This window comes from Stegostoma tigrinum, chromosome 12 (assembly GCF_030684315.1).
Source record: "Stegostoma tigrinum isolate sSteTig4 chromosome 12, sSteTig4.hap1, whole genome shotgun sequence".
NCBI classification, from domain to species: domain Eukaryota; kingdom Metazoa; phylum Chordata; class Chondrichthyes; order Orectolobiformes; family Stegostomatidae; genus Stegostoma; species Stegostoma tigrinum.
In genome coordinates, this window is record NC_081365.1 from 30073103 (window position 1) to 30095417 (window position 22315).

General features: G+C 41.2%; 1 protein-coding gene across 4 annotated transcripts; it reads right to left on the reverse strand.

Moving 5' to 3' along the window:
- Positions 1-1464: 1464 nt before the first annotated feature.
- Positions 1465-13845, reverse strand: LOC125457303 (zinc finger and BTB domain-containing protein 11-like). 4 transcript variants are annotated; one of them, XM_059650249.1, is made up of 5 exons: positions 13282-13843; positions 8958-9196; positions 5349-5580; positions 3402-3934; positions 1465-1587 (listed from the first exon to the last, which is right to left on the reverse strand). In XM_059650249.1, exons 1-5 carry the CDS (start codon positions 13589-13591, stop codon positions 1507-1509), a joined length of 1395 nt encoding a protein of 464 aa, XP_059506232.1. In that variant the 5' UTR covers positions 13592-13843; the 3' UTR covers positions 1465-1506. The 4 variants fall into 4 exon arrangements, with proteins under 4 accessions (XP_059506232.1, XP_059506235.1, XP_059506231.1 ...); XM_059650252.1 differs by having other exon boundaries at positions 3485-3934; positions 13282-13841; XM_059650248.1 differs by lacking the exon at positions 1465-1587 and having other exon boundaries at positions 1594-3934; positions 13282-13845.
- Between the last annotated feature and the right edge of the window lie 8470 nt (positions 13846-22315).

Genomic DNA, 22315 nt, shown 5'->3' on the forward strand with positions numbered 1-22315 from the left:
CACAGTTGGAACACGAAGTAAAACCCCATGCTGTTGGCATCAATCTGAACCATAATGCCCATCCAGCCAAATGAGTTAGTTACTATGGGACCATACGCTCATGTTGTGGCCTGAAGCTATGGATAGTGATGGTAGAGGCTCTAATTTATTTCCATCACATACAGCAATATCCTCAAGAGCAATACAGGTATTGGGATTTAGAAGGTGGCACTGAAAAGAGCTGTAGCTTTTGAATTAAGTTTTGAGTTCTTGAAATTTAGAGGATGACACCAGGCCCTGCAGTGAGGATGAGCAAACTGACCAAAGCACATGATGCAGCCCATTTATGGGGAATAGTTGTAGAGGAACGCAGTTGTAGTAATGGACAGCAAGTTTGGTACACACAGTTCTTCACAGTCGAGTGCACAGATCCAGAAGGCTCTGTTGCCAGCTCAGTGCTGAGGTTAGAACATCTTAACAGAGAATGTGGTGGAAGAGGAAATCCAATTCTCATAGTCCTATCTATGTTGTTAACATCCAGCTTGACCAAGAGATTCTGCTGATGGAGCAGAGCATCAGCATCTCTGGGCTAAAGTGAAATGTAAAACCAAAGATAAACTCTTGAATACTTCCTCAGCTACAAGCAAATTGGCATTAGTTCAATTATGCCCTATCACATGGATCAAAAATTGATTTTCATCTGAACAACAGTGGGATCAGAGCCCGTCAGAATTTGTAACAAGATAACACAAACAAAAAGGAGGTTGGGTAGCTCTGTTAAAAGGATGAGTTGAACACTTACCAAGATGATCAAGTAGCTTTGCAACAGATGCCACCCCAGAAACAATCCACAACACATGGCAGATTTACCAGTCTTCAGGGTAGAGTCAAGTCTTGTGGTTTGGCCTGCTCAGCCTTACCAAAGATAAGCCATATGAAACCATCAGAAATGGATTTACTGGCTGCAGGCTCATCATCTCAAAAGTGACTCATATTTCTATTTCCCCAAAATTAGAAATCTGTTTACCCCATCCTTAAGGTATTCGATGGGAACATTCACGATGCTCCAAAATAAGGGATTCCAAACATTTGCAACACTTAATTTTTCATCATAATCCTAAATGATCAGTACCTGGTCACGTCATTATGCTTATTTTAAATTACTCAACTTCCTGAAACAAGCTCTATCCTAAGAAGTCTCAAGGATGTTGATATTAAGCTGAGACGTAGAGAACGTCAAGATTTCTGCTTTAATCCCCAGTTCTTGATGAGAATTAAATTAGTACTCATTAAGAATTAAAAGACTGCTGGGCTTATTTCTGATTTCTATGCAATGACTTGCAGTGCAAGTACCCATTTGCAAAAGCTCTCAAGACTGCTGCAAGACAAGTCTAATGCAGTGAACACCAAGCAAAGATATTCACAATTTCTACTATTTAACTTTAAATCTGACTTTTGTATGAATTGATGAGGCATGGAAATCAGTGAATCTTATTCAGATTTTATTATACAGATACAATTAGGTAGCTAGCGTTTTCCACCAACACGTGGTGCCTGAGACTTCACTGGCTTAGCAAACTTCTGTTTGGGTGCTGCCTTTTGAGTAGCCTAGAAATATAAAAACATGAAATGAAAATTATGCAAGATTATTAAAATGTACACCATTTACAAAATTATAAATCATTTACAGCACAGACATTGGTCATTTAGCTGCAACCAATCTATCCTCTACACAAGCCAATTCTTCCATCCTTCATCTAACTGGCTTCTTTTGCCCCACTCCATGTAGCCTTCCTTTAAATGCATCCATGTTGTTTACTTCAACCACCCCTTATGGCAGAGTATCACATTCTCACCACTATTAAAGAAGCATTTCCAGAATTCCTTTTTTGAAGTATTACTGATTTTCACTACATTCAGTGAGAAACCAGAGCTGAAAAGATTGAGCCTATCTATCGAAACCTTTGAGTGTCAAGTCCCTTAGCCTTCTCATTCATAAAGAGAAAAAAAATTGTCTTTCCAGATGGAGCTATCTTGACCAATTCTTTTACACTCTTCTTTTTATGATAGAGACCAGAAGCATTTATGATACACCATGATTGATTTAACAAAAAAAGTCTTTACAAGTTTAATATAGCTTCTCCTGCTTTTCAATTTTAACCATTTAGAAATAAGCTTCAGTGCTCCTAGGATGTTACAGGTTGCATCAGCATAAGACAAAGAAACAGGAGAAGGCGGCAACCATCTGGCCTGCTCTGCAATTCAATAAAATTATGCCTGACCTGTTCGTGGAATCAGCTCCACATACCTACCAGCTCACCATACCCCTCAATTCTTTCACTGTTCAAAAATCTGTCTTTTCCTTAAAAGACATTGAACAAAGTAGCCTCAACTGCTTCACTGGGCAGTGAATTCCAGATTCAAACCTTTTGGGTAAACAAGTTCCTGCTCAACTCAGTCCTAAACCTACTCCCCCTTATTTTGAAGCTATGCCTCCTAGTTCTCATGACAAGTTTTGGACCTGTAACCTCAGATCTCCTTTAGCTACACTATTTAGACACTTCAGTCAATGAGATGTGGTGTCCTAATTATTCCTCGCAAAATCAGAATACAACAGGATCATGATCAGACGGGAATTAATGATTCCTTGAAAGTGGAGTCCCAAGTTGACAGGATAGTGAAGAAGGCATTTTGTATGCTTGCCTTTATTGGTCAGTGCATTGAGTGCAGGAGTTGGGAGGTCATGTTGTAGCTGTACAGGACATTGGTTAGGCCACTTTTAGGATACTGTATGCAATTCTGGTCACCCACCTACAGGAAGGAGGTTGTGAAAAGGTTCAGAAAAGATTTATAAAGATGTTGCCAGGGTGGGAAGGTTTGAGCTATACGGAAAGGCTGGATAGGCTGGGCTATTTTCAGGCAGTGTCAGAGGCAGATGGGTAATGTTACAGGTTTATAAAATCATGACAGGCATAGATAGGGTAAATCAACATGGTCTGTCCTCCAGGGTGTGGGGGTGCAAAAAAACAAAGTCCAAAACTAGGCAGCACAGATTAAGGCAATTCACACAGAGGGTGGTGCATGTATGAAATGAGCTGCCAGAAGTGTAACCGAATGTATCCACCTTCAGCTAGCGTACGCTGTTGTAATCTGCTTTTATAAGTATCATCTAAAAGGCATTTAGAAGAAGCAACAGCAACTTTTGTAGCTTTCTGTTTGTCATGTAATTTTGGTGGCCTACCACGCTTTCGTTTTGGCACATCTGACACATTACTACTGAGCATATCTGCAGATTCCTCCTTTACTTGACTTTCATTCTCATTTCCATTAACAGCTGGAATCTCCATCTGCGTATCAGCTGTGGGAGTTTCTGTCGCATTCTCAACTCTCGTCTCTGTACTTTCCTGCTCTGGCACACTTACACTAGACTCCATAGGTTCAGGGTGTTCATTAACATTAGCCTGGTTTTCATCATTACTGCCTCCTGCAGGGCAGTCCTGAATACCTTGACTTTGCTGAACTGATAGTTCTTCAGCTGTCTGCGTCTTTTCCGATTCATGCATTGCTACTTCATTCAAGGTCTCATCTTCCCTGCTAGGTGGAGGGCCTTCAGCAGATACAGGAATTTGTTCAGACTCCTGAAGTACCATTGTTATGGAGCCATCATCAGTGTTTTCATTAGTTTCAAGTTCCTGATGTTCTACAGTATTATCAATTGGAATCTCCACATCTTGTGTGTTGTCTCTGGAATTGAGAGTTTTCACATCTCCTTTCTGGTACACTGTAATTTTTCTTTCCTCCAGTTGCTTGTGTATATGCTCACATATCTCCAGAACTTCATGCATCAGCAGATGCCGTGCCAATGTGGCAACATCAGCCATGTGACAGAAATCAAATGCCAGGACTGATGTGTAGGCAAATTCCAACAGCGGCAAAAAACTTGTCTTATTAAACCCTGGAAGGAATTAAAAGTACAGTATTTCAAATAACATAATTATCCATTTTATAAAATCACGAGTGATCATCAGATTCAGGGACTGTAGGATAAACTAAGGGTTTGCTGCAGTGTACTAAAAACCAAATGTTGAAACCTGATGACAACAAAATAATGAGCATCCATCTACCAAATGTGGGGAAAAAATGTTGCACGTGAGCAAGTTATGAAATCAACCTCATTCAATTTAAGATATTAAGAAAAATTGAATTTGCTTAACATAAAATGAAATGATATGTAAACCACCATGTCAAATTGGAAATAATTCTACATACACACCAATTCTAATTAAATGGCAGCTGTTAGAGCAACACGAAATATTGGTTTGATTTCAGAATTTCAGCTGTGACACTACAGAAATCGCTGCATAATAAAAAGAAAAAAAAAATCACTGACCAAGAACCAATATGGCTTCTTCAACATTTTGCTAGTGATGTGAGATTAAGTTGCCTGACCTCTATATCATATATTGTGCATATGTAACAGTACAACATGGAAATAAAAATGAAGCATATAATTCAAATCTCAAAGAGCTCTGCTTGACTATGGCAGTTATGCAATTAAACTACAAAGCATCACTATTCATCTTTAAAATCAAATGATCATCAAATTCTTTCAGGTACTGCAGAATAGAGTACTGTAAGAGGAGAGTTTCACTGATGTCTACTACAAGCGAAATCCAGAAACTAGAGGACAAAAATACTAATGAGCAGGAATCCACCAGAGGCGTAAAACATTGCACGTAGACAAATTATCGAAAGAACCATACTTTTATTCCCAAGAAAAGTTAAATATAAGTTACATTAAATATAAAAATTATACAAAAATATGGAATTCATCACTTCTCCTCTGCCAAACTTTGCAATAGGTAGCCAAGGGATGATTGAAGCAAAGGCTGGTTCAGTCTACAAATGAATAGCTGAGCTGTCATTGGGGTTATCTGGATGGAGCACAAGATGGTGATCAGCCTCCATTAAATCATTCTGCACCTGGGTCATCTGGAGATGTTAACATCTTCAGGATAGAAAGGTAACCAAGATAGGTCAAACAAAAGGGAGCAATGATGAAGTTAAAGAAAAGAACGTTCTTTAATTACAGTTTGACACTTGCCTCATTAACTAATACACTAAAGTTAATACTGACCATGGTTAATAAGTAATTAACAAGTGTCTAATACTTCAGCTAGGACGAAACAAGCACTTATTGCTCAGCAAAAGTGAAACTCTTTTATAACCTAGTGATTTGTTTCATGCCATTAAGTTAGGTTTACCTTCATTCCTTAGCAAATGTGGAACCACTTAATGTTGTACTGATAATAAACACTTCAATTTATAGTTATAATTGTAACTTACAAAATTATTCAATTATTTCATACCTGAAAGGTCAACAACAGCTTCATGACTGGAGACTGCCCCTTTTTCGATAAAGAGTTCTCGAAAATATTCACTGCTTGCTGCGAGAACGGACTTATGTGCTTTGTACTCCTCTCCCTCAATCAGCAGGGTGACATCACAGAATTGGTTCAACAGTCTTTGAACGTTCAATTGCTCTAGCACTACTTGACAGTGCTTTTCAGATTCCTGTTTTACAAGTCCCTTGCTATCCACCTGAATAAATTGATTAATTTATACATTTCAAAACATGTATTACAACAATTTAAGTGAATCAATAGCTCACTAGTTATCATCCACTTGAAGAACACAATGCCATCTTTGATTATCATCCATCTGGCTCCATTACATGTCTTTAATATGATGAATGGATTCAGTTGGACAGATATAGAGAAGATATTTTCACTTGTGATGGAATATAAAACTGGGAAATATAAGTATAATTTTGTAACTAACAAATTCAATTACAAATTTAGAAGTTTCTTTACTAATTGAGGGGAGAATAGGGAAAACCGAGACAAATTGCGTAGACATTGCTAACAGAATGCTATTAAGTAAGTGGGGGAAGGGAGTAGAGTAAATGCTGTTAAGTTACATAAATTGAAGTGAAGGTAGTCTGTATGGAACATAAATGCCAGCACAGCCTGAATAGCATTCTTCCACATCATAACAGTTTGTGAAACAACTCAATGCAATGCTAAGAGATAGAGATGAACAGAATTTAAAGTATATGTTGCAGACCGGAATAAAACAACAAAGAGCAGGAATGCCGAAATACAAGAGATTGCCTCATCAACAACCTGTGTATGCTCATCATGATTCAGAACCCTGAGCAAAAGCATATATGAAAATACTAGGCACTATTTTCATTAAGATTTAACTCAGTTATGGGCTGATGACATTGGATGAAAAATAAGACCTAAAAAGGTGGGAAAAGATGGCGAAAAGCAAAGTTGTTATCCATCAATCAGTAAAAATATTGTAAATTTTGTGTTGGTCATAACCACTAATTCACAAAAGATGAACATGTCCAGATAATGAGCTGGTCATACACAGCATATCATATATGGACACTGTGATAAGTTTTTTTTTTACTAGGCATGATGGGGACTTTGGAACAGTAAGCCAAGCATGGCAACTCAAAACACAGTTTCCCTAGTTAGCCTGTTTCGTTTGTAAATGCTTTAGATTATTTGAGATATCTCAGGTTTAACAAATAAACTTCACACAAATAGATGAACTTGTAAATATTTTGTTTCTGGGCCTTCATTGAACTTGCATAAAGGAAGCTCGGTAAAGGGATCTTGTGGTCGAAAGCCAAGTTATATAAATTACGAAAACACTAGATAAATTTCTGGTGTTTGCATTAATACTTTATGCTGTGTGAGTCAGCAAAGGAGCACGATTATGTTAGTATTACATATAGATCAAGAATAACGAAAGGGAAGGAAAAAAATGGTCTCAACTCCTTGGAAATCTCTCAATGTGGATATGAAGAAAACAACTATGCTCTACGTGGAGAATATAGTAAATAAATTCAATAAGATTGTGTTTAAGATTCTGCTAACACATTTCAGCTGCAGCAATTCTTCCCTTCCTGCCCTCAACCTCTTAACTTGAGCCGGAAGGAAGGGACACTTTGTTGAAATTTTCCTGCCCACGCTGATTGCTGATCTAATATTTGGTCAGACTTGCAAATGAAGAAAAGTCTTTGGAATATGGACAAAACCATACGTCAAGGAAACACTATTTCCAGGAAAATAGGTGTGGAATACAAGAACACAAGATAGAAGTAATAGATGACTATATGGCTTATCAAACTTGCTTATCTTTGAACACAATCATGGCTTATTTGGGCCTCAACTACATTTTCTAATCCATTTTACATATCGATTGATTTCCTGAAAGATCACAAAATTTGTCTGTCCCAATCTTAGATGTAGTGAACAACTGTGCACTTGCCCTCCAGAATTCCAAAAATTCACAACCCTTTCAATACTAAACAATTGTCATCTTATCCTGAGATTAACTTCCTGTGTTCTAAATTTCCCAGCAGAAACAAATTCTCGGTCTCTACTCTTGAAGAATCTTGTATATTTCAAGAGCTTGCCTCTCATTTAAACTCCAGGGAAAATACTCGATCACTCAACATAAAATAACTTCCTCATCCCATGGAGTAATTCAGTAAGCCTTTTCTATATCATTCCTTATTATTGTACCATTGCAATGAAGATCAATATGCCACTTGCCTTCTTATTTGCTTGTTAACTAGCCTACATGTGTATCCAAACCCATAGCAATTAAAAAAAATTTTAAGCCGTATTATGATCAATGTGAAAAATCATATTATACTCCATCTGGCATTATGTCACAAATAATGTCCACATCTAGCTTTGTATGGTCAGCAAATGTAGGTGCATTATTTTGTCTCTATCATTAATACACACTGTAAATCATCACAGCCACAGCACTAATACTTGTCGCACTCTTCTAGTAAAGTCTGCTAAATTAAGAATGTCAGATTCATGCCCATTATTTGCTTCCTGTCTGTTAAGTAATTCTCTATCTACTATGATACATTACTTTGAACTCCATGAGTTGTTATGTTGCCTAATGATCTTTGTGCAGTATCTTATCAATTACCTTTTGGAAATGCAGTTATACCACTTCTAGTGTTCCCACAGGGCGGACATTGAGAGCCTTTTTCTTTGGATGGTGATGGCGAGCACGAGGGGACATAGCTTTAAATTGAGGGGTGACAGATATAAGACAGATGTCAGAGGTAGGTTCTTTACTCGGAAGACAGATGTCAGAGGTAGGTTCTTTACTCGGACAGTAGGGGTGTGGAATGCCCCAGCTGAAACAGTAGTAGACTCACCAACTTTAAGGGCATTTAAATGGACATTGGATAAACATATGGAAGATAATGGAATACTGTAGGTTAGATGGGCTTCAAATTGGTTTCACAGGTCGGCGCAACATCGAGGGCCGAAGGGCCTGTACCGCGCTGTAACGTTCTATGTTCTCAAATTCTCAAACAATACTCAACTCGCTCAAATCTACATCCCTTTTGTAAAACTATGTTATATTTTGTCACATCATACAATAAGAGGATAGAAAAAGGGAAACAATAGGAAATTGGGTTTAAGAAAGAAAACTCTAAATGCATTGTTACTATAGAGTATTTGTACACTTTCTATTTTAATTAACACCTTGGGTAAGATCTTGTTCAATACAGAGTGGAGCTGGAGGAACACAGCAGGTCAGGCAGGACGCTGAAGAAGGGCATAAACCCGAAACATCGACTTTCCTGCTCCTCTGAGACTGCCTGACCTGCTGTGTTCCTCCAGCTCCACACTGTATTGACTCTAACTCCCGTATCTCTGGTAGGATCTTTGTGATTTGACACTGCAAATAAATCAAGCATACATAGCAGTTTTTCTTAACATCAACAGCACGTTTGATCCTTTCTGATTCTTATCGTGGACAGTTCAGGGGAATCACCTTCCTGTATTGTCATTTCATTATCTTCACAGTAATAGTTACTAAAGGATGCTTAAAACGGATAAGTTTTCTATTAAAGCAGTACTTACAAATACCAATTCTTGCTTTGAGATGTTTTTTTTTCTGGTAGGCCTTGGAGGAGCACCCGATCTTCCCTCAGAATTACTTAAATCATCGTCGGTTTCATTGCTATCCTCCACTACTGGAGTATCTATTCCCAACTGCTCCAGAATTTCCATCGTATCGGCAGATACTGACTTGTTCCGATCGACCTTCTCCTTGCATTGAATGCATTCCCTGATGTAGTCTTTCACTTGCTTAAATATACCTGAAAATAAGACCCAAGTTAAAATTAATAAAAACAAAAGTAATGATTCACTGACAACTTGTCTCTAAAAGGCAGATTTAATTTGAAATACGTTTAAAAATTGAATAAAGAACAGATTCAATTGGGTTAGCACAACCTAACTTCTCAAAGCTCCTTCAACTTACTGTCATAATGACAATGAGAAATTTTTAGCACAGCTTTCTTTAACTGCTCGATAACTAAAAAAAAGTAATGTGATTTCAAAATATTTCAGACTGTAAATTACACTATATGGGACTTTGGAACTTCCGTAACCTAATCACAATTATAAAAAAATATTCCTTTTCCATCTCAAATCCCAGGAAACAATGGTGTGGTGGTAGTAATGTCATTAGAATAGGAATCAAGAGTGTTTCAGCACATAAACTGAGGCAGAAAGGAGCTGAGCACATTGTTAAATTGGTGGTTGTGTGGACACCTGGTTAGGAATTAATCTCAGAATCAAATATGACAACAAGGTTGTCGGCAATTTGGTTCAACCAAAGACAGTCACCAGGAATAGATACGGCATTGATGAGATAACAGAGCTGGACTTGAGATCAAAGATAATGGCTTTAGTCTTTCCAATTTTTGAAGAAAATTGCTGCTCAACCAGTACTGAATCTCAAAGTATTGGCAAATTAAGATTCAGCAGAGGAGTCAGAAAAATCAAAAGGGAAAGCTTGGTATTGTCTGTGTACTTGAGGAAGCAGCAGTCACATGAAAAATAAAAGTGAGCCAAGTATAGACCCTTGTAGAAGTGGAATGAGCAAAAAATAAAAACGTTTTAGAATTTTTGTGACAAGGAATTGTACGATTACAACATTTTTAATGATTTATTACAAATGAAAATTGTCCTCCGCTGCTTTACATAGACAGAATTATTAGACTTCAGGTGGGCAGAAACAGCAGTTTCCCCATTTATTAACAGAAAGACTTTGGAACAATGCACTTGTATCAAACCACCAAAGCGATCTCAGCACATCAACATTCATCACTTAGTCCATGCCACACAGGGTGAAATGCATGCTAACAAAAGAACATGGCCCTGGGTTAATGGGAACTGCAGATGCTGGAGAATCCAAGATAACAAAGTAGATGAAGGGTCTAGGCCCAAAACGTCAGCTTTTGTGCTCCTGAGATGCTGCTTGGCCTGCTGTGTACATCCAGCTACACACTTTGTTATCAAAGAACATGACCCTGTCTGGATTATCCACATGTGAAGCAAAGGGCTGCAACAGTGCTTCTCAAACTATTTTCCAGTGCAATATCATTTAAATAACCACATTTTCCAAGGCCAATGAGGGAAAGAAATGATAATAATCATTTCAAAACCAATAATACCCACTTCCCATTAAATAATATACATTTTTAACTTGTTCACAAGATGTGGACACCAATAGCTAGGATTTATTGCCCAATCTTCATTGCCTAGAGAACTGCCAGCCACACTGATGTGGGTCTGGAGTCATAGGCAAGCCAAATTTCTTCTCAAAAGAAGAACATTCACAGCTTTTTCAAACAATCCAAATCATCAAAGTCCTTCATCAACTGTAAATAATCCTGGGCAGATCTTTTTCTGCACCCTCTAAAATGGCTTCACATCTCTCAAGTTGGGTGCCCAGAACTGGACAATATGCCAGAGATAATGGGAACTGCAGATGCTGGAGAATTCCAAGATAATAAAATGTGAGGCTGGATGAACACAGCAGGCCAAGCAGCATCTCAGGAGCACAAAAGCTGACGTTTCGGGCCTAGACCCTTCATCAGAGAGGGGGATGGGGAGAGGGAACTGGAATAAATAGGGAGAGAGGGGGAGGCGGACCGAAGATGGAGAGTAAAGAAGATAGGTGGAGAGGTAGGGAGGGGATAGGTCAGTCCAGGGAAGACGGACAGGTCAAGGAGGTGGGATGAGGTTAGTAGGTAGCTGGGGGTGCAGCTTGGGGTGGGAGGAAGGGATGGGTGAGAGGAAGAACCGGTTAGGGAGGCAGAGACAGGTTGGACTGGTTTTGGGATGCAGTGGGTCGGGGGGGGGGGGAGAAGAGCTGGGCTGGTTGTGTGGTGCAGTGGGGGGAGGGGACGAACTGGGCTGGTTTAGGGATGCAGTAGGGGAAGGGGAGATTTTGAAACTGGTGAAGTCCACATTGATACCATATGGCTACACTTGTCCCCACACCTCCTCCCTCACCCCCATCCCAGGCCCCAAGATGACATTCCACATCAAGCAGAGATTCACCTGCACATCTGCCAATGTGGTATACTGCATCCACTGTACCCGGTGCGGCTTCCTCTACATTGGGGAAACCAAGCGGAGGCTTGGGGACCGCTTTGCAGAACACCCCCGCTCAGTTCGCAACAAACAACTGCACCTCCCAGTCGCAAACCATTTCCACTCCCCCTCCCATTCTCTAGATGACATGTCCATCATGGGCCTCCTGCACTGCCACAATGATGCCACCCGAAGGTTGCAGGAACAGCAACTCATATTCCACCTGGGAACCCTGCAGCCATATGGTATCAATGCGGACTTCACTAGTTTCAAAATCTCCCCTTCCCCTACTGCATCCCTAAACCAGCCCAGTTCGTCCCCTCCCCCAACTGCACCACACAACCAGCCCAGCTCTTCCCCCCCACCCACTGCATCCCAAAACCAGTCCAACCTGTCTCTGCCTCCCTAACCGGTACTTCCTCTCACCCATCCCTTCCTCCCACCCCAAGCCGCACCCCCAGCTACCTACTAACCTCATCCCACCTCCTTGACCTGTCCGTCTTCCCTGGACTGACCTATCCCCTCCCTACCTCCCCACCTACACTCTCTCCACCTATCTTCTTTACTCTCCATCTTCGGTCCGCCTCCCCCTCTCTCCCTATTTATTCCAGTTCCCTCTCCGATGAAGGGTCTAGGCCCGAAACGTCAGCTTTTGTGCTCCTGAGATGCTGCTTGGCCTGCTGTGTTCATCCAGCCTCACATTTTATTATCTTGGACAATATGCCAGTTCAGGCTGAACAGTATTTTATAAGGATTCACTATAATTTGCCTGATTTTGAACTCCATACCTTTAATCATAAAACCCAAATGTTGTCTGCATGATGAATCTGTTTTTCAACCTTCCCTGACACCTTTGATGAACACAGTTTTGCTCACTCTCATCCCTGTTCTACGATGATCTATGCTCGGCTCATTTTCAACATAAATTATGAAAAATGCTGATCCTACAAGAATTAATCTCTAGGAAACTCATTCCATTTTGAAAGACAACAGTTCATAACTACTGTCTCCTGTCAGTTGATGAATGGAAGGATGGAGGAAACAGAGCCTTTAGGCAAGGGATTGCAGATGGCGTCAAATGAAAGAAAACATTCTATTACCTTTGCACCCTAGGATAACCCTAGAACAGTCAATAACTAAACTAGTATTTTATCACGTGAGAACTGGGACGGTGGTAGAGCAAATAAGACGGAGCTTGGACTGCTTTTTTGTCTTGCAATCCTTATGTTTCAAGCAGACTGACGAGCAAATTTTAGAGTCGTCAACATTAAAACAGTGCTATAAATACAGGAAATCGAATGATCAAATCTGATCTGATATTTTAAAAAAGGATATTTAAACATTTTTTAAAAAAAACAAATTAGCAACCTACACGCCGACGATTCCAATGTATTAGAAGAAAATTTATTAAAGGAGGTTTGTGCAGAAACACAATGGAAGTGAGATGATTTTACAAAATTAAAATGTCGGCAACTCAGGCGGTAACATTGAAAAGAATAATTTGAATCTTACATAAATGTTTTAATCCTGCTCAATAAGGGTCGGGGAAAACAAAAGGCTCGTTACCTTTGGGGAGAGGGATTTCGGCTGGATGGATGGGGGAGCGGGTGGCCGGGTTCTCATCAGCACTCGCTAGCCCACTGCTTGATTAATGAGCGTGTCCTCTTCTGCTCTTCCTGCTCTCCCCGCCCCTAAGTGTCCCTGACTGCAGCTTCCCCACTGCCCCCCGCCCCAGCTCAGGGGAGGACGCGCGGTGCCGGCTACAGGGCCTGGGCTCATCCCTCGCAAAGTCGCTCACCTCTCCACCAGTAGTTCTGGGAGATGTTCTTCCAGGTCTGCTCCCGGGTCAAGTGGAAGCCCTTGGCGCTCTGGTGGAAGGAGGCGATCAGCTCCCGCCGGCTCTTGGCCTCCAGCACCACCTCCAGCTCGTCGAACTCGTCGCGGTCCTTGCGCTTCTTCTGGTAGTACAGGGTCCCTCGCCGCACCACGTAGCAGGCGGCAGCCTTGCGGATCTTCCTCTTGACGTTGCCCTCGGTCCCCGGCGCATAAGGTTCCTTCTCGTTGGTCAGGTAGCGGATAATGGCTTTGTAACTCTCCTCGTTCGACATGTCACACAGCCACCCTCCCCGCTGTGGCTACCAGCCGAGGCCTCGCTGGGGCGGTCGACAGGGGCTAAAGTGAAACAAAGAGGAAACCAAAACAGCAGGAGGCTTGTTTTTCTGACAAGGAAGTTCTTTCCAGTGTTGCTTTTATTTTTTTTTAAATTCGGATGTTGTGAAGTGGCTCGGTTTCGGACGCACGGAGCGGGAAAGGTTTCCTCGGATTGACAAAATGGCTGCTGCACAACCGGAGATGACATCAGGCCGTGACCTACGCGCCGGATGTACTTTTTCCGTCTCCCGGTGACTGCTCATGTGTGTTCCATTCGCTCGGAGTTGAGTGCCCGACTCAGTTGACCGGATGGCTGGTTTGCAGTGCGCGGTGATGCCAGCAGCACGGCTTCAATTTCCGCACTGGCTGCGGTTACCACTGAAGGTTCCTCCTTCGTCCCTGAGGTGTGGAGACGGCCACGTTGAAGCACCACCAGTCGACAGTCTCTAACGAGACCACAGCGGGCCAGGCAGCATCAGAACAGCGGGAAAGTCGACGTTTCTGACCTGCTCCCCTGAGGATGCCCAGGCTTCAGTGCTCCTTCAGCTGCACACCGTGTCAACTCTGACTTCAGCATCTGTAGTTCCTGCTTCGGACGAACAGTCCCTCTGGGACAACGAAGACTTTATTTTTACCCCTCCCTGTACGCTCGAGAATTGTACCTGTGACTCTGTCTTATCTCTCCCTGTCAGGATGTTGCCCAGGCTGAAGAGTTTGACTTGTGCACAGAGATCAGATAGAAGCGGATGAAACTAAAAGAACTGTAGCTCCTGGAGATGTAAAACAAAAACAGAAATTGCTAGAGAAGCTCAGCAGGTCTGACAGCATCTGTGGGGGAAAAGCAGAGTTAACGCGCCAAACTTCTCTCCATAGATGATGCCCGCCCTGCCAGATTTTTCCAGTAATTTCTGCTTTTGCTTTGGATAGAATGTATATATTTTCCTTGGAGCAGAGGTGGTTGGGGGAAAAGGTAATGATTGAGGTATTCAAAATTATGAGCGACATAGGTTTGATAGGGAAGAAACTTTTCCCTTTAGCAGAAGAATTAATGACTAGGGCATAGATTTAAGGAAGAGGCAAGAGGATGTAAAGAATTCTTTTTCACGTGGAGTGGTGCAAATCTGGAACTTACTGCCTGCAAATTCATTGAAGGCAGAAATCCTCATAACTCTTAAGTATTTAGATGTGCATTTGCAATACCAAGGAGCACGAGGCTACGGACCAAGTAATGGAAAACAGAATCAGGTGATTGTTTTTGACCAGCACAGACTTAATGTGACAAAAGGGCAGTACGATGGCTGAGTGGTTAGCATAGCTGCCTCACAACACCAGGGACCTAGGTTTCATTCCACCCTTGGGCAACTGGATTAACAATGCTAAATTGCCTGTTGCATTCAAGGATGTGTAGAATAGGTGGGTGTGTTTGGGTGGGATGCTCTGGGTCGGTGTGGACTTGTTGGACTGAAAGGCCTGTTTCCACACGCTAGGGATTCTACGATTCTAAAAAGGCCTTTTAGATCTTTATGGCTCCATATGCCGTAATGGATCAATACAGTTAAACTTGTTGCTTTTGATAGTGAGGGAAAACAGAGTACAAATCACCACCTATTTGCAGGTTAGGGAGGCAGGGAAAAGCTGGGCCGTTTTGGGATGCAGTAGGGGGAAAAGGAGATTTTGAAGCTTGTGAAGCCCACATTGATACCATTGGACCTCCCAAGTGGAATATGAAGTGCTGTTCCTGCAACCTTGGGGTGGCATCGTTGTGGCACTGCAGGAGTCCCAGGATGGACATGTCATCCAAAGGAGTGGGGGGGGTGTGGGTTGAAATGGTTTGCGACTGGGAGATGCAGTTGTTTGTTGCGAACTGAGTGTAGATGTTCCGCAGAGCGGTCCCCAAGCCTCCGCTTGGTTTCCCCGCTGTAGAGGAGGCCACAACAAGAACAGCGGATACAGTATACCACATGAGCAAATGTGCAGGTGAACATCTGCTTGATGTGGAAGGTCTTCTTGAGGGTGAGGGGGGAGGTGTAGGGGCAGGTGTGGCACTTCTGCAGTTGCAGGGAAAAGTGGCAGGTGTGGTGGGGCTGGAGGGGAGCGTGGAGTGGACAAGGGACTCCCAGAGAGAGTGCTTACTCCGGAAAGCAGATAAGGGTGGGGAGGGATGGCGTATCAGGAACAGGATTGCACATATTTAAAGATGAGGTGAAGCTCCAACATTGGACTATTTGTGTGTGTGTGTCAAAACAGCAGAATCAGCAAGAGTCAGAGCTAAGTGATTCCACAACTGATGGATCAGATCTAAAGCTCTGCAGTCCTGCCATATCTTGTCATGAATGGTCATGAACAATTAAAACAACTCACTAGAAAAGGAGAGTGCACAAATATCCACGTCAACATTTATAGAGGAATCCAGCACATCAGTGCTAATGATAGGGCTAAAAGCTAACTCTCGAGGTCCAGTATCACTGCGATACTTCAACGTGATGTCAAAAAAAACAGCTCAAAATGAGATATTGCAAAAGCTTGACAACATCGTAGCAATGGTACCAAAGATTTGTGCCACACAACTACACCCATAGCCAAGCTGTTCTAGTAAGGATATAACATTGGTACATTCCGGACAATGTGGAAAATTAACTAGGTATATCATAGAATCCCTCAGTGTGGAAACAGGCCTTTCGGCCCAACAATTCCATACCAATCCTTGGAGCATCCCAACCAGACCCATCCTCCTGTAACCCACCTAATCTACTCACCCCTGAATACTACAGGCAATTTAACATGGCCAGTGCACCTAGTCTGCACATCTTTGGACTGTGGGAGGAAACCCAAGCACCCGGAGGAAACCTACGCAGACATTGGGAGAACGTGCAAACTCCACACAGACAGGTGCCCGAGGGTGGAATCAAACGCAGGTCCCTGGTACTGAGGCTGCAGGGCTAGCCACAGAGCAACCAAGCCGCCAATGGCATGTCTTGTACATTAGACACAGGACTAATCTACCCTAGCCTATTACCATCTATCATATTTCTCTTGATCATCAGTAATGGAACTTGTTATCAACATTGCTATCAATCAGCACCTGTTTAGCAATAAATTGATCACTGATGCTTAGATCATGTTCTGTCTGAGCTACTCAGCTCCTCACCTTATTACAGCCTTGGTTCAAACATGGACAAAGGAGCTGAACTACAGAGGCGAAGTGACTGACTTTACCAAGTATAGCATCAAACAGCAAAAACTAGAGTCAACGGGAGTCAAGAAGAAAATGTTGCCTGAAGTCGTACATTGTACAATGGAGATGATTGTGGACATTAGATGTCAGTCACCTCTGCTCCAGAAGATCACTACAGGAGTTTCTCAAGGTAGATTTCTTTTAAAAATCAACCTGTTGAGACAGTTTTGACACACCTCTGGGAGGTGTGATTTGAACACACATTAGAGGTAAAGATAGTAGTGCCGTGCCACAAGAGTCCTTTGAGATCCTCATGGTGATGTCCACGGCAAAACTATCTTCGGTTGCTTGATGATTAATACTCCCTTCATCATAAAGTCAAAAATTGAGGTGTTCATTAATGATTGCATGATATTCATTGATTGCTCAGATATTGAAGCACACCATGTTCAAATGCAACAAGACCTGGACAACATCCAGGCTCGGGCTGACAAATGACAAGCAATGTTCATGCCATTACTAGTGCCAAGCATTGACCATTTTGAAAAGGAGGCATCCTTAGCTATTACCCCTTGACATTCATTTGCTGAATCTCCCACGACTAAACATCCTGGAGGTCACCAGCAACCAGAAACTGAACTGGACTAGCCATATAAATACTGCAGCCATAAAGAGGAGGCTGGGAATCATGCAACAGTTAACTCACCTCCTGACTTTTCAAATCCTGTCTCGTTTACAAGTCAGGAGTGTGATGGAATACTCCTCATGCCTGGATAAATGCAACTCCAACAACACTCAAGAAGCTTGATACCATTCAGGACAAAAGCAACCCACCCGTTTGGTACCATAGCCACAAATGTAGAACATTCACTAAAACTCAGAAGCAGGACTGTGTATCATCTACAAGACACAGCAGAAATTCACCAAGCATCCCTCGACAGCATCTTCGAAACCAAGTAATTCAAGAATGCAGCTTATCACTACCTTCTCAAGGGCAATGAGGGAGATGTAATAAATGCAGAGCCAGCCAGTGCAACCCACATCCCATGATGATTTATTTTAAAATGTCAAGATAATTTCCTGGAAGAATACATCATGGCATCAACCAGGAAGAAGGGATCTTAAATCTTAATAAAAACCAAAAAAAAAACTTGATGCTGTAAATCAGGAACAAAAATAAAAGTTGCTGGAAAAGCTCAGCAGTTCTGGCAGCATCTGTGAAGGAATAAACAAAGTTAACCTTTCAAATTCAGTGACCCTTCTTCAGAACTGACGGTGGTTGGGAAAACGTCAGTTTACATGCTGAAAAAAAGGTGGGGGGGATGGGTTAGGGAGTAAGTGGTAGGATAGAGCCAAAATTGGATTTTAAATGTTGTTTCGTGAAATCGAACAGAATTAATAAAATATTCTCACAGTAAGGAATCCTCTGGGAAAGAGTAACCATTTAAATCAAGAGTGGTGTACAAATGTTTGAAAGTGAAGTAGTAAAATTTAAAAAAAAAATTACATACAAGGGAAGTTGACTCAGGCACATTGGGAAATTGCAACTGGGGAAAGGTAATAAATGCTGAACCAGCCAGTGCAGCTCACATCCCAGGAATGATTTTTAAAATCACCCAGGGAGAAAGATTTTAGATCTTAAAATTGTGAAATGGAACAGGTTTAATTAATAATGTCACAGTAAGAAATCTTCAGGAAAGAGTCCAGTTCTGGTCGCCCTATTATAGGAAAGATGTGGATGCTTTGGAGAGGGTTCAGAGGAGGTTTACCAGGATGCTGCCTGGACTGGAGGGCTTATCTTATGAAGAGAGGTTGACTGAGCTCGGACTTTTTTCATTGGAGAAAAGGAAGAGGAGAGGGGACCTAATTGAGGTATACAAGATAATGAGAGGCATAGATAGAGTTGATAGCCAGAGACTATTTCCCAGGGCAGAAATGGCTAACACGAGGGGTCATAGTTTTAAGCTGGTTGGAGGAAAGTATAGAGGGGATGTCAGAGGCGGGTTCTTTACACAGAGAGTTGTAAGAGCATGGAATGCGTTGCCAGCAGCAGTTGTGGAAGCAAGGTCATCGGGGACATTTAAGAGATTGCTGGACATACATATGGTCACAGAAATTTGAGGGTGCATACATGAGGAGCGATGGTTGGCACAACATTGTGGGCTGAAGGGCCTGTTCTGTGCTGTACTGTTCTATGTTCTAGTAACCATTTAATACAAGCGTGATATACATATGCTTGAAACTAGAGTATTGAAATAAAAAAAACCATTACATACAGGAGGAAAGTTGACTCAGTCAGATTGGAAAGTAAAAGGTATGATGACCTTAAAATATACAAGAAAAACAGTTTAAAGTTATATAATTTATCTGTGACTAACTGAAAAGGTTACTAATATTAATAGATTAGTTAAAGTTTATACTGTTTTGAGATGACTTGTAAACATGAGGCTCAGGAGAGTATTTTTCTCCTTTTTGCTATCTGAAATAGTAACAAGCAAATAAAACAAAAAAGGCTTTTACAAGTATGTATAAAAGGAAACAAGTAGCAAAAGTTTTTTTAAAAGGTTGAGAGGCAAGAAATTATTGGGAAAAAGCAAAGATTTTAAATAAATATTTGTCTGCCTTCATTTTGGAAGACAAAACAAAAGCATGCCAAAGTTGTGAGGAAGTATCTAACAAGAGTGAGCAACATAATGCATAGTACTAAAAATGCACCAAAAGGAATTAAACAGACAATAACCATCATTCTTCTGGGGTTATTGGACCACACACACTAGAATTCTAAAAGTGATAGGTAGAAAAATACTGGATGCACTGGTTGAGATCTTCTCAAACTCTAGATTATGGCACGTTTAGAGCACAGTGCAAATGTAACATATTATTCAAGAAAGGGAGGAGTGAAAAAGCAGGATTACCCCAAGCCTTTTAGGTGGACACAAATAAGGAAAATGTCAGAATCTATCATTAAGGAAGTGTTAACAGGTCACTTAGAAAATCCTAAACCATATTTTAATAAACAAGGCAGTTGTTAGAGTACTAAAGGTAAATGAAGATGAAATCACAAGCAAATAACCGTGAACTAATTGCACAATTAGGCAGGCTCAAAACTTCAAACAGCTAAATCTCAAAGGCCTACATAATTAGGCAGAGCCAATGTGGTTAATGAAAACTAAGTGTGTTTGATAAATTTATTAGGGTTGGAGGATAGTAGAGTGGCGGTAGATTTGGTTTTTCATGACATTTGATAAATCCACTGAATAGTTGTTGATGTCATTGCACTCAACACATTAATTGTTCTCTGCACAGACCTGCTGAATTTCCCAGCAATTTCCATTTGTTTGTTTTGATCTCCAGCATCTACAATAATTTTGTAGTATTGTGTAGCTTGTCTCCACACCTCACTTGCTCTTGAAACAGAGGTTTGGACATTAATGCATTGTTCCATTAGGTGAGATTAAGTAGATGGGGGCATGTAATCTGAAATTGAGTGCAATGATTCTCATTAGAAACATTTAAAGGCACTGAAAATCTTAATTTAAGAATAAAAAAAATCAGAAATCTTGACAATGTGGGTGTTGCAAGAACATTTCTGCTGGCTGGAGAATATTGAATTTGCAGACATAATCACAGAACAAGGGATTTTAACATTTAGGAGTGAAGCATGGAGAAATTTCTAAAGAGGGTTATGAATCTGGAATTAAGTGTACTATAAATGCTTAGTAATTGAGAATATTCAGAGTTGACCTAAACACTTCAAATGCTCTGAAAGTGAAAAGGGGATCAGATATGCAAGTAGAATTGAGATAAAAGGATCCACAGTGAATTGTTAAACGGCCATATATGTAATAGTTGGTGGTTCAAGAAAAATTCAAAGGAATAATGCAGAAGCTACATTCAGTCAGTAATTTTTAAACTTTTTATGAAAATCTATTCCAGTGATGTGGCAAGGTCTGAACCCTGTTTCAGGGGTAGAAAAGAGGAGAGATGAGAATGGAACCAAAACAGTTGCTGGAAAAGCTCAGTAGGTCTGGCAGCACGTGAAGAAAAATAGTTTGAGGTTACTGGACCCAAAACAGTAACTCTCTTGTTCACAGATGCTGCCAGACCTGCTGAGCTTTCCCAACAACTTCGCTCTTGTTCCTGATTTATGGCATCTGCAGTTCTTTGATTATTAGAGATGAGCATGGTTTTGGGATGCAACATTTAAGGACTTTGAAGGAAACAGTTGAGAAAGTCAAGGGTGGGTCTTTGACAGGGTTGTGCGGGTAAAATAAAAAGGAAAACCCACAAATCTCTGCTTTCATTATCTCCGCTGGGGTCACCAGATAAATGAAAAGTTTAAGTTACGGTCACAATCCTAGTTAATATCTTGTTTGGACATAATTGTTTTGACTGCTATAAAACTATGTATGTTTTTCTGCATATTCCAGTCTGTTTTAGTAAACATTGTTCAAAGCCATTTCATCGATGCTTCAAGTTCTCTGGCCAAAATACAGGTCCAACACACATCCACATCTCTTCCTTGGCCAGCACAGTTGGAACACGAAGTAAAACCCCATGCTGTTGGCATCAATCTGAACCATAATGCCCATCCAGCCAAATGAGTTAGTTACTATGGGACCATACGCTCATGTTGTGGCCTGAAGCTATGGATAGTGATGGTAGAGGCTCTAATTTATTTCCATCACATACAGCAATATCCTCAAGAGCAATACAGGTATTGGGATTTAGAAGGTGGCACTGAAAAGAGCTGTAGCTTTTGAATTAAGTTTTGAGTTCTTGAAATTTAGAGGATGACACCAGGCCCTGCAGTGAGGATGAGCAAACTGACCAAAGCACATGATGCAGCCCATTTATGGGGAATAGTTGTAGAGGAACGCAGTTGTAGTAATGGACAGCAAGTTTGGTACACACAGTTCTTCACAGTCGAGTGCACAGATCCAGAAGGCTCTGTTGCCAGCTCAGTGCTGAGGTTAGAACATCTTAACAGAGAATGTGGTGGAAGAGGAAATCCAATTCTCATAGTCCTATCTATGTTGTTAACATCCAGCTTGACCAAGAGATTCTGCTGATGGAGCAGAGCATCAGCATCTCTGGGCTAAAGTGAAATGTAAAACCAAAGATAAACTCTTGAATACTTCCTCAGCTACAAGCAAATTGGCATTAGTTCAATTATGCCCTATCACATGGATCAAAAATTGATTTTCATCTGAACAACAGTGGGATCAGAGCCCGTCAGAATTTGTAACAAGATAACACAAACAAAAAGGAGGTTGGGTAGCTCTGTTAAAAGGATGAGTTGAACACTTACCAAGATGATCAAGTAGCTTTGCAACAGATGCCACCCCAGAAACAATCCACAACACATGGCAGATTTACCAGTCTTCAGGGTAGAGTCAAGTCTTGTGGTTTGGCCTGCTCAGCCTTACCAAAGATAAGCCATATGAAACCATCAGAAATGGATTTACTGGCTGCAGGCTCATCATCTCAAAAGTGACTCATATTT

Excerpts from the sequence above, each read along its gene's own strand:
- LOC125457303 (XM_059650248.1), bottom strand. The coding sequence starts at position 13,591 with ATGTCGAACGAGGAGAGTTACAAAGCCATTATCCGCTACCTGACCAAC. Across the intron at positions 9,197-13,281 it reads CCAGAACTACTGGTGGAGAG|GTATATTTAAGCAAGTGAAA; the intron begins GTGAGCGACTTT and ends TCTTATTTTCAG. Across the intron at positions 3,935-5,348 it reads AGCTGTTGTTGACCTTTCAG|GGTTTAATAAGACAAGTTTT; the intron begins GTATGAAATAAT and ends AATTCCTTCCAG.